The 12,398-nt window shown below is 34.3% G+C and overlaps 1 protein-coding gene across 5 annotated transcripts; it reads right to left on the bottom strand.

Moving 5' to 3' along the window:
• Positions 1-591: 591 nt before the first annotated feature.
• On the bottom strand, positions 592-11,129 carry LOC122632727 (mucin-17). 5 transcript variants are annotated; one of them, XM_043819901.1, is made up of 4 exons: positions 10,282-11,129; positions 10,116-10,192; positions 1,760-10,018; positions 592-1,687 (listed from the first exon to the last, which is right to left on the bottom strand). In XM_043819901.1, the coding sequence occupies exons 1-4, from the start codon at positions 10,455-10,457 to the stop codon at positions 843-845; spliced, it is 9,357 nt and encodes a 3,118-aa protein (XP_043675836.1). In that variant the 5' UTR covers positions 10,458-11,129; the 3' UTR covers positions 592-842. The 5 variants fall into 5 exon arrangements, with proteins under 5 accessions (XP_043675836.1, XP_043675837.1, XP_043675838.1 ...); XM_043819902.1 differs by having other exon boundaries at positions 592-4,972; positions 5,081-10,018; XM_043819903.1 differs by having other exon boundaries at positions 592-4,972; positions 5,096-10,018.
• Between the last annotated feature and the right edge of the window lie 1,269 nt (positions 11,130-12,398).

The raw sequence follows: 12,398 nt of genomic DNA, 5'->3' as shown, positions 1-12,398 counted from the left end.
ATCACAGAGTAGCAGTAAAATCCTACAATTTGCATTTTTTGATACTTTTCAATCACGAAATATAACAATGTAAAAATATTTTCTAACTCTTTTTTAATAAGATTCGATTACATCTCAGATCATGTGAAACGTTCGGATGATATAAAACATCCCCTCTAACAGAGTTATACTACGCAATGAATGGTCTGTGAATCTTACTACTACTCAACGATATTACATATATGATAATAAAATGTTTTCACATAAATGACTTAACAAGTTACGTAACATTTAGGAGAAATTAAAAATGGATTAATAAAACGTCCATTCTATATTGTTTAATGAACCCGTACAATTCGAATATTGTACGAGCGATTTTTTACTTTTACATCAAACTGTGTCACAAGGTAAGGTTACGACATTATTGTAATAAAAACCACATTCTTCAATCATGATCTACAATGTTTATGTACCAAATCCAGTAAACGGATTGAATCCGTTTTTGTGTATGTGTGTGTATGTGTATATATATATATGATATATATATGATAACATATATATATATATATAAACGATATGATATATATATATGTATATATAATAAACATATATATATATGTATATATACACACACGTTATATATTATAGAGAGAGATACTATATATATATATAGATAGATAGATAAGTAGATATAAATTATTATAAGAAAATTTAGCCTTAAATCTAAGCACTTATTACCTTAACATTCTATGTACATTTAAAAATAGACTCGAGTTTATCAATCAATAGTTATAACTCTGAATAGTCTATTTTAAAAAAGAAACTTCTCATTACAATGTTTCGCAAAATTCTGTAACAATATATTACCTTTCCATAGGCTTAGTGGCTGGTACAGAACTTTCTACAAGGTCATGCCTCTCTATCGGCGAATTGTCCAATGTGTAATCGACGGGATACCGTTCCGAATATGTCGGGGTAGCTTCTCCTTGCTGTCTTAATCGTAATTCATCCGTATGCTCTTGATAAAAACTTTGCGACGCTTCGATATTCTGCGAATTTGATTGCTCTGTTTTTTCCAAATCATCTGCTGAATAGTAACTTTGACTGGCTTCGCTCTCTGGTCTATGACCATAATAACCCGAAGAAACATTTCTACTGGAATAACTTGGAGTTGCTTCTTCTGGTGTAAAATAGCTTTGACTTGCTACTTGTGGATTACCTTCATAATAACTAGGAGTTACTTCCTCTTGTGGATCTTCTTCCAATCTAGAATTTCCTTCTTGATCGACAGATTCGTAATAACTTGCAGTTACTTCTTGGTGATGGGTATAATAGCTGGAGGGTTCGTTTCTATGGTCTGTACTTTCTGTAACAAAATTTTGTGAGGACGTTTCTTCTAGGCCAGGCATTGACACTGGAACCTCGTAAGAGGTTGAGACATTTTGTTCTACTATAACCTGATCCTCATAGCTTGATGTAGGTACAGAATCAATATGAGTAGAAGTAATATCTGGATTTAGATTATATGAAGATGTAGGTATTTCAGGTACTCCATTGTCATGGATACTCGTATGTTCCGTCCTAACTGATGTATCAGGTATTGTACTGGATGAAGCAATGTTCAATTCCTCACAAGGTGGGATTTCATATGACGAAGTACTTATTGCACTTTCTTGATCCTGATCTCTTTCTTGATTCTCAGGAGTCTCTGGAACATATGATGAACTAGCTGTCTCATCTTCATTCAGGCCAGAGTTATTGGTAGAAACTGATGATGTACCTATACCATCAGTTCCAATGTCATTTGATTGTGATGGTATGTTGCCTTCTTGACTAATTTCAGCATCCGTTTCTAAATTATCCGGTATATTTTCTACTTTACCAACTTCGTAACTTTGTGTTGGAAAACTTTGATCATCGATGGCTTCGTTTGTAACAATTCTTCCATCATGACTTTGCATCAGTTCATTGAAAGATTGTGTTGGTGCATTTACATTTACCTCGGTAGACGTTTCGTAAGACTGAGAAGCTTCATTTTGTTTTAAATGTTCGAACGATTGAGTCGGTGGTTCTCTAGCAATTGTTTCTTCGTCCGTTTCCATTGGTTCGTACGTAACTGACTGTGATGGTTCACCGGAATTTTCAAGTTTAGACGCAGATTGGCTGGGTAAATCTGCAGGATCATTTGTCATCGATATATCAAATTGTTCAAAGGATTGTGATGGAGTTTCCTGATTGCTTTCTACTTGAGTTTTTCCAAAATGTATTTGAATGTTCCCTTGGACATGATTACCGTCTGATTCATCTTGCGATGTTGGTTCATCTGCTTGACAATCTCCCGACGGTTTTACCGTAGAATTATATATTTCTGAATCAACAGCTTCCTCTACTTTTATATTTTCTGTGTTAGTATTATTTAACGATTGTACTACAGATATACCTTGCAATACCTCATGCATTGTTTCTGTTTGATTCGTTGTAGTAGTTTGTTCTACCAGTGTTGGTGAAGCAACTTTAATATTAACATCGTCCTTGTAAGAAAATTGCTTAAATTTACTTTCAGTATCTGTTTCTTGAGAAGAAGTTTCCATGTCTGTTACTGAATCTGTTACTTCAAATGCCATATGTTCTACAGATTGTACTTTTATATTAGATTCCGATTGTATTAAAGCATCGTTATCTAAAATAGGCATGCTACTAGTCATAGAATTTACAGCTTGATCCACTAATTGCATATTCAGTATATTTTCATTATTAGATATCTTTTCTTGCGTGGTAACCGTTATGTCATGTGTTACATCTTTTTTAATGTTTGGCTGTAAAATTAGTTCTTGAGTTGAAACAGGAATTTCTCGAGATGGATAAATTTCTTCTAAAGGCATTGCAACATCATCTGCCTTTTTTAAAATACAAGTTTCATTTGTTGAAATAGACGAATCTTGAGAAGATATAGGAACTTCTTGAGAGGTAACATTCATTTCTGGCGCAACTGTAACATCTGACATTTGTACATTTACTGGAGATGTGATGGAAGCTTTAGAAACTAACATCTCAGATACTGGTACATCGGCAAAACTATGTTCTGCAGCAATCGAAGTTTGTATGGACGTCGAAAATTGAGTATTATCTGTATATGTATCATCTATTATAGGCATTGATGGAGTGGTTTGAACCGGTGTAGTTTCTAATACGATATTGCATGGTAATGAAACCGAATAAGAAACATTGGTACCACTTACAGCCTCTTGGGTCTTAACAGTCATATTTTCATCTAAGTTAGGTATTACTAAATATTGAGTGCTAGTAGGAATGTCTGTTCTTGCAATTTCAGTTGAAGCTGTACTATCCATAATATCTCCAATATCTGGCATAGAATTACCAGGAATTTGAATTTGTGTTTCTCCCGTAGATATATAGGAAATATTCGGATTTGTAATAGTAATTGGTAATTCTAAGGAAGATGGTATTGCTGAAACTATAGAAGCTGAGGATTCTGATTGAATTGGGAGATTACTTGGAACTTCAAGCGGCGTCATGATCGGTTGATTCAAAGTCAACGATGTCTCTAACACAGATGGAGAAGATATTGGCTCTGTTGGTGGTATGATCGTTGATTGTAGAATCGTTTGATTAATTAAGCTAGTCTGAGTCAATCCAGTAGTCATTACACTTCCTGTTGGATTTTCGGGTAGATTAATTTCTTGTTGAAAATCAGTGTTAGCTAGAGCTGCTGCTAAAATATCTTGATTTGATGTTTGTATTATTTCTGATGTAGGGAAACTGTCTGACATTATAGTTTGGCTTGCTTCATTAGTACTGGTTGCTACATTTGGAAGTACTCCATTGTCAAATTGGAGAACGATATTATCCAATGTTGTAGCCTCACCTAGTGAACTAGGATCTATGTATAAAGTTCTTGTTCCATCCGGATTTTGAGTTGTTCCCTCAAGAGACATAAGTGTATTATTATCTAATGGTTGTATTTGACCCTGTTCATCAATAGTTACCAAAACATAGGTTTGGGTACCATCACTACTTTCTGTTGGTAAAGCCATGATCTGTGGCTGGGTAGTTACCTTCGGCTCATCTATTTTTTCCATTTCTGTACTCTTTTCTGTATGAACTTTCTCTACATTCGATTGATCCTTCTGCACATTTTCAATAATTGTATTATCCATTTTCAATTTTGTCTCTGGCTCAATAGGTTCTAAAGGTGGTAAAGATAATGGTGCAGACAAATTGGTATTTACATTTGTACCAGATATAGAGTTCATGGCAATATTTAATAAATTCTTTTGAGAACTTTTATTTGTCATATGACTCTTTGTGGTATTTTTAGGAGTCATTGCATTTCCACTTGTGTGTTTATGTTGTGTCATGGGCTTAGAAATATTAGGTAACGTTGTATGAGAACTTAAAATATTTTGTTTCGACTGTATATTTTGTGCTGCATTTACTTCTTGCATCTTTTGAACGACGATTTTTTGCTGACTTCTTGACTGACGGCTACCGCTTCGAGGAATAAGAACTTTTTGGACACTGGATGAAGATACAGATTTTCCTTTCTGTTGAACTTGCGATGTTACCGTTTGCGATGTATTACTTTGACTTGAAAGATTCTGCATCGCAGTGCTCTGTTGAATAGCCATTTGTTTATTTATTTTTTTACTCTGTGAAGGAACTTTGGAACTCGATCCAGTATTTTGGAATACCATAGAACTACTTGAAGATTTTGACGATGAACCACCTCTACTTTGTGACGAAGACAATGGAACTTTGTGGGCTTTTTGTGCAGCAGACAATTGTGCTTTGTGTTGCATCGATTGATATTGCATTTTACCGCTTTTTGACGGACTTTTTGCCACTATTGCTTTAACTTGTTGCCCAGTCACTGGAGTAAGAACTGTACCTTTAGATGTAACAAGATTTGTGCCAAGAATTGGTTTTCCTCCAATGGTTTGAGATATTGGTGTCAGAATAGCTTTTGGTCCACCTAGATTTTGAGAAGATAATATAGTAGCACCTTTTGTAACTAAAGCTTTAGAATTTATAATTGTTCTACCTCCTAAAGCAGAAGCGCTTATAGGAGTATATATTCCACCTTTTGTTAGAATACCTTGCGACAAGGTCCCTAATAAAGCAGTTTTTGTAATAGTTCCTGATAAAGGTGTCAACACTCCTTTGGAAGTAATAATACTTGGTGTATTTATGATTTTTGGACCAAGTTTGGATGTTGTAGGTGAATTATTATCTCCTTTTGGAGCAATAATCGTCTTCGAAGTCACAATATTTTGTGGACTGATAGGACACAGAAGTTGACCTTTGTTTGTCATAATTCTTTTACCACTTAATGTTTTTGATATATTTAGTGGTATCATCTTCGTTTGACCGGACTGTGCTGATGTAAATATAACCACTTTCCCACCTTGATGTACTACTTGAGGATTTCCTGTACCTTTGCCTGGTGATACAGCAATTTTTTGTTGCACTCCAGATTTTCCTTGTACGCTATACCGTACTTGCTGACCTCCAGCTGTATGTACTACTACATATTTTCCGGGTGATGCCTTTTGTGTTAAAATAGGTGTTGCTTTGCCAGCTGGTGTGTTTTGGAATTTTAATCCTTTCACACCTCCTGTGAGTGGTGGTACAATTGTTCTGATACTCGTAATTATAGGTTTTGCTCTGTATTTATTCTTCAGAATTGCAGGTGTCCCACTTTTCTTTTTCGTAGGAGATGCTTCAGAAGTACTCTCAGATTTAAGTTGCATCTGATTAGGTGTTACAGCCTGAGTAGTAGGAGCAAGAGATAATGTAGGTGCTACTGAACTAGATGATGGTATGATAGATGATATAACAACAGGCATTTGTTCTATATTTTCTGGTGTTAATACATCTTCACTTAAAACAAATGGCATTGAATTAATATCTAACTCCATATCAGCCAGACTTTGTGAACTTTGCTGAATATATTTCTCACTTCCTGATGATGTTGCTGTTAGTGCCTGAGTTGTTTGTACATTTGCTTTTTCAATTGCAGCACCTTCATTTTCTTCGGCCTTTAAAACCTGAAGTTTTTGTGTTAACGAAAGATTCGGAGAATTTACCTTTAATCCAGTTTTCATTTTACTATTAGAAGGTAAGGATTCTATTTTCATAATTTTTGCTTTCGGACTTCCTTTTGGATCATTTCTTTTTGTATCACTTTCTAATTTATGCTTTATTCCTTTCTGGGGTAATTTATCTAATAGTTTAGATTTTAAAATTTGCATTGGTTCTGTTAAAGTAACATTTTCTATGATTCTTGGCATTTCACGCTTTTTTACCGGTATATTAGCTTCGGATGTCGGTGAAGGAGCAGGAACTTCTACTTTTGGCGATTCCTCAATCTTTGGAAAATCTAAATTTGTTGAATTTGCAGTATCTTCTAACAATGGTAATTGAGTTTGTGATATTAGATTGTATTCATGAGATGAAGATGGCATTTGACTAGTATTCTGTAAGACAGGTTCATCAACTTTTGTATTAGTTTCAATATTCTCTTGTACTACTACTTCAACGCCATGAAACCCACTCATAATGGAAACATTTGGAAGATTTTCTTGACTTTGCATACTGGAAACATTTTCCGACAAATCTGTATTTTCTTCTAGATTTCCAACTTTTACATCTTGTATACCAAGTACTACTGTATTTACATTATTGAGTTCATCACTTTTTCGCTTAATTGACTTCTTATTACTTTTTTTCCCCTTGTTAGAAATTAATTCATTATCTTCTAAAACATCTTTTTTCTTATCCATTTGTAAAGTCTTTAAAAAAGCTTCTTGAAATGTATTTATTGGCTTCTCATCCAAGAAAGCATCTTTTTCTTTTTTTGATTTTACTCCTGGTTCTGGAATTACTTTTCCTTTATATCTAGTTTGCATTAATTTTTTCAACGTTTGTGGATCACTTGATGTCTTCATAATATCTTTAGGCATTGATTCTATATCCTCGGATTTAGTATCTTCCCCATCTTGTTCAGAGGATTTTTTACTTTCTGCTCGCTCGTCACATTGTGCAATATCTTCCGAGACAACTGCATCAGTGTGTATTTGTTGTGATTTTTTATCTTCTGCAGTCGTAATTTCTATAGCTTCTTTCATTTCAATTTCAATATTTAAATCAGTTGATGTTTTACTTTCTACTTTTTCAATACTTTCTGACGACACATTTTTATCTTCTAAGTCTGTCGACTTTGCATTTATCTTATTCTCAATATTGATGAATTTATTTTCTTCTTCTTGAGATTCAGTATCATGATCTGTGGTAGTGCTTTCAGAAGGAATATCAAGCTGTGATAATTCAAATTTTTTTATTTGAGATTTCTTTGGTGGTAACATATCAATAGTAGTTTTTGACACATCTGATTGTTTTTGTATATCTGCATTGTTAGAACCTTGAAGTTCAACTGTTTTTGAAGCACTTTCATTTTCATTCTTTAATAGCTCCTCAACAATAGAGGTTTTATTTAATATAAGATCTGTTTCTGTTTCCTGATTCATAACTTGTAATAATTCTGTTTCTTCTTTTAGCGGTTCGATTATAACATCTTTGGGTGGTAATAACGTTATACTCTCTGACAAGAGAGTTGTATCCGATTGCTCCATATTAACTTCCATATTTGTACATTCAAGGGACGTTTTCTGAGACATACTGCTAGTAATTTCATCATCCGGAGGTTTCTTTTCCAAAGATATTTCACTAGTTATATCATTTTGATCAGAAGAAACATGCTTTGGACTAAGTTTTGCCGTTTTGACATTATCTTCTGTAACTTCCATCATTTCTTCAGATAGTTCCAATTCTTCCATTTGCTTCACTGAATCAATATTCTTATTTTTTTGTCCCATTAATTTCTTTCCCCTTCTAGATTTAACCTTTGGTTTTTCATGAAATCTTTCATCACCCTCAGATTGACTATCATCAGTTTTAAAAATACTCTTTTCTTCTTGTGTAGATTCATCCGATTCAAAATATCTCTTATTTGGTTTTCTTTTTCTTCCACTGTATGAACGATCAGTATCAGATTCTGATGTTCTACTTCTATTATCTTTTAATGTTTTTTCATTATCATCAACAGAAGTATCTACAGATTCTGTACTTTTCCGTGGCCTACCTCTTCTTCTTTTAATCTTGAAAGTTAATTCCCCTTGTAGATTACTTAATAAAATATCCTTCTCAGATTTAGGCACTTCATTCAAGTCCACATCAGAGCTTTCACTTTGCTCAGGAAGGGTCTCTGCCGATTCAGAGACAGTTTCATCCTCTGTTTCTGTAGTGAATTGTTCTGACAATGTATCATCCATTTGTTTAGTAATCGTATTATCATGACTTACTTCAATTTTTTCTATGACATTATTTGTAGCAGGTGGTGTCTCCCTAATGGTAGTCTTGTCTTCTACGCACGTCTCATTATCTGTCATAAGTTTATCAGAATCATTTTTATCTATTGAGGTTTTAGGCTCTGATCCCTTATTAATATTTGCAGAATTCCCATCTTGGGCCACTTCCTTCTCAACTTCAAAAATTTCTACTATTTCTAATTCAGTTTCACAATTATTACTAGATTTCTGTTTTTCTTTGTCTTGTGATATTATTTCATCACTTTTGCCTTCACTTTTCTTTTCACTTTCAACTAACTTATTATTAGTTTCATCATTTGTATCTGAACTTTTACTACTATCATCAATCTTTTCAGTATCTTGTATATCTAAATTATTCTTTAACATAGTTTCTTCAGTTTTGTTACTCTTTTTAGATATGTCATGTTCCATTGCAGCCGATATTTTATCACTTCCCACTTCTTTCTCCGTTCTTAAAGCTTGACTCATTTCAAATTCTTTAATTATTTCTTTCTTTAAAGATAAATTCTTTTCACCAAATACTCTTGGAATTTTTCTTACGGGCGGTATAGATGGCTCAGGCATATCATCTTCATCGAAGTCAAAACAAGATAATCGAGATTTTTTGTCATCCTTATCAAATGTAGAATGCTTATTCTCACATTCTAAATTTGAAGTTTCTTTTTCTTTATCGAATTTATCTGTCAATTCATCTTTATCGAGATTTGGAGATAATGGCTCTTTCTCTTCTATATTACATTCAACTTTGTGTACACTGTTAGTCAATGTATCTGACTCTATATTAATGGATGCAAATTTTTCAGTTTCCCTAAGTAACTTTTCAGTTTCTGCAAGAATTTCATGGGTGTCTGTAATCTCCGAAGGTGTCGTTTCCTTATGCTCTTCGCTAACATCCATATATGATTGGTCTCTTGTGGGTGAACTTCTGCTAGTACTAGTGTTAAAAGATTTATTTTGATCAAAACTGATTTCTTCATCGGATTCATCGTCCCAATCTGCCAATAGTTTTTCACGAAGTTCAGGGTCCGATTTCTTCTTTTTGTTTGCTTTTTCATTTTGCTTACTTTGTTTTCTTTTTCCTGAATCCATAGTACTTTCAATTTTATTTTTATGCTGATTCTTCTCTTTTTTAACGTATTTTCTCTTAGGTGTGTCAGAATCTTTACTTTTCGACTGCGAATAAGTTTTCACTCTTGATCTTGCCACAGAGGAATTACCAGACCTATGACTTTTTATATGACAAATGATGACATTAACTCGAGAAGAGGTAAAATTGCATAAATGACAAGGATATTGTGGAGTAGATAAACTATGTGGTGTGGGTGGTAAGCTACTTGGTTGCTGACGAATACGAACTTCGTGGTCACTTTCTTTCAAAAATCGGGGATGTGTAATTTTCCTTATATTTTCAGTACCATCACTCCTTCTATGCGATTCATCTCGATCTTTTTTCTTCTTCTGCACTTTTTTATCTCCAAATAATGCAGATATATCTGGTTTTTCTTCAGGACTGAATTTATCACTATTCAATATATCTGGATCTCCTCCAGTTAGTTTTTCTGCCATTTCAACATCACCAGGAAATTTGGACATGTAACTAGCACCATCTTTGATCTTACTCCTATATTTATCTGTAAAGATACGTACAGATAAGTATGTAAAACATTCTAATTCAAGGACGGAAAAAAAAACAAAAAAAAAGTAACTACTTAATATAATTTTACATACCCAAACCTTTTCTAATAAATTCATCTTTGAGTGTACAATTATATTTATAAATTTGTTGATAATTTTTGACGTATTCACTGGAAACAAATAAAGTGTAAAAGCACAGCAATATAATACCGTGTGCTAAAATAATAGTTTTAATACAAAAGAGAACAAGATAACTTACTATGTATCTTCTTGGAAGAACTTAACAGCAGCAATCAATGGTTTCTTTTGAAACTCACGTTGAATATCTTCGGGTAAATTATGAAAACCAGTAACTTGTCCTGGCCACCAACATCCTCCTAGCTTCACCCAAACGATATCACCATCCAAATAATTTATTTCTGTCTGCTCGCACATCTTAGCACGATAATTGGATATATTTCTTTATAAAATCAACATTGACTTGATAAATAAATATCATAGAACTGCTTTCAGATCTATGATTAAAAGAGCGTCAATAATACCAGTCAAGCAAACTTATACTTTATAACGAGAACTCAAAAACTTGTATAATCCTTATATAGATATTTTGAAGTCTCTTGACATCACAATTGATATTACACGCTTAAAAAATTGTAATAAAAGATTAAATCAATATGACGAAATAAATCAAAGTACAATAGAGACACCAAAAATCGTTTTTTTCACATTAGTGTTTCCATATTACGTTCTTGTCATTCAAGTAGGTAAAGATCCGAACTTCTATCTATTCTATCAAATTGAATGAACTTACATAAAATTACAATGTGTATTAGCTCGTTTTGAGGTGTTATCACAAACACTTAGAGTAGTCCAATTAACATGTTCTTTGTGTTCTTCAAATTGGAAGTAGAACGTCTGTCTTTTAGCCTTTCTTTTAAAATATCTAACAGCAACATGCTCTCTTCAGAGTTCAGAAGAGGAAGAAAAGTTATAAAACGTCGTAAAAAGCGTTGTTTTAAACGACGTAACGAACGATGTCGATCAAATGTCCTCTCTTCTGATTGTAATATCACCGACGAAAAGTGAAGAGTGAAGAGGAAGAGGGGGGGGGGGAGAGAGAGAGAGAGAGAGAGAAAGAGAAAGAAAGAAAGAAAGAAAGAAAGAAAGGAAGAAAGAAAGAAAGGAAGAAAGAAAGAAAGAAAGATCACCAAACAGAAGTCTTTTAAAATTGGTCGCCTCTTTGATAGGACGATAGGTGGAACGACCGGAACGGTGATGTATTCGCGGGAAAGCAGGAGCGAGCGTCGTCCCCCTGACCGCGCACCTTTTCGTTGATCCTGGTTCGTTGTATGTCGACGTTGTTGCCCGCAGGATTCACGTCGGGCATCTTAGCCCGCGAATTTCGTGATATGTCGTATAAAATCGGATAGAATTCCGCAAAGCACGTAAAAAGACGTATGTAGTTCCGGGACTTTAACGAGTGGATACCTGCTTTATTAGCGAGCGCATATCATCAACTCTGTGAAATTGGCTTCGGTCCCAAATCAAGAAGACTAATAGAATGGGAGAAAAAAGGAGAAAAAAGGAACAAAGTATAAATCTTCTTCTCGCGCCTCGCCTCTCTCACCGCACCAAATACACGCACCACCACTAACAGCGGCAGCGGCAGCAGTAGCACCACCAACAGAAGCAGCAGCGACAGAGGAGGAGCAGGAGGAGGTAAGGAAGGCAGAGAGTAGCTTCGTTTTTCTTACAACGAAACGTATTACAACACCACGCAAATGCGATCTTTCCGCGCGCACACGCGAAACTGCGAACGTGGATATAAACTCTTGAACGCAAACGCGAGAAACACGCTTAACGCTTTACGTCGTTCCTACGACGTACGTACATGTTCGTTTCCCGACGTGCAACGGGGTCCTCCTATATGCTAGACGGGATGGATGTGTAGATGGATACTTCCTTCTCTCTTGTTGCTCGAGTTCTCGATAGCGCGTTCAGGCCTGCCAACGATACTCCTCCTCTCTCCGAAAGATTATCATTTCTCTATTTAAATACGATTATTATTTTCTTTCGATCGTTCACCTTTTCCCCTTACGTTCTATTTCCTAATCATTATCGAAATATTTACGAACTTTCATTGTTATTTATTCGTTATCTTATATCGAAGAACACAAGGGAGAAAAGAGATGTATTGTATTGTATTAGTGTTATATTTTATATTAAAAAAAAAAAAAGAAGAAGAAGAAGAAAAGCTCGAATACTTGCATATTAGTTTTTTTTTTACATTATGTTTTTTTTCTATTTTCTTTTCTCTATCTTTTTTTCTTTTCTTTTTCTTTGCTTTCTTTCTTTTTTTTTTTTTTTGGAGGGAAA

The sequence above is a fragment of the Vespula pensylvanica genome, chromosome 10, assembly GCF_014466175.1.
Source record: "Vespula pensylvanica isolate Volc-1 chromosome 10, ASM1446617v1, whole genome shotgun sequence".
NCBI lineage: Eukaryota > Metazoa > Arthropoda > Insecta > Hymenoptera > Vespidae > Vespula > Vespula pensylvanica.
This window is presented reverse-complemented; position numbering and strand designations above follow the sequence as displayed.

Bases quoted from the DNA above. Each gene is read 5' to 3' on its own strand.
- LOC122632727 (XM_043819898.1), bottom strand. From the start codon at position 10,457: ATGTGCGAGCAGACAGAAATAAATTATTTGGATGGTGATATCGTTTGG. The intron at 10,193-10,281 runs GTAAGTTATCTT...ATTTGTTTCCAG, and splicing joins TTCTTCCAAGAAGATACATA to TGAATACGTCAAAAATTATC. The intron at 10,019-10,115 runs GTATGTAAAATT...GTATCTTTACAG, and splicing joins ATTTATTAGAAAAGGTTTGG to ATAAATATAGGAGTAAGATC.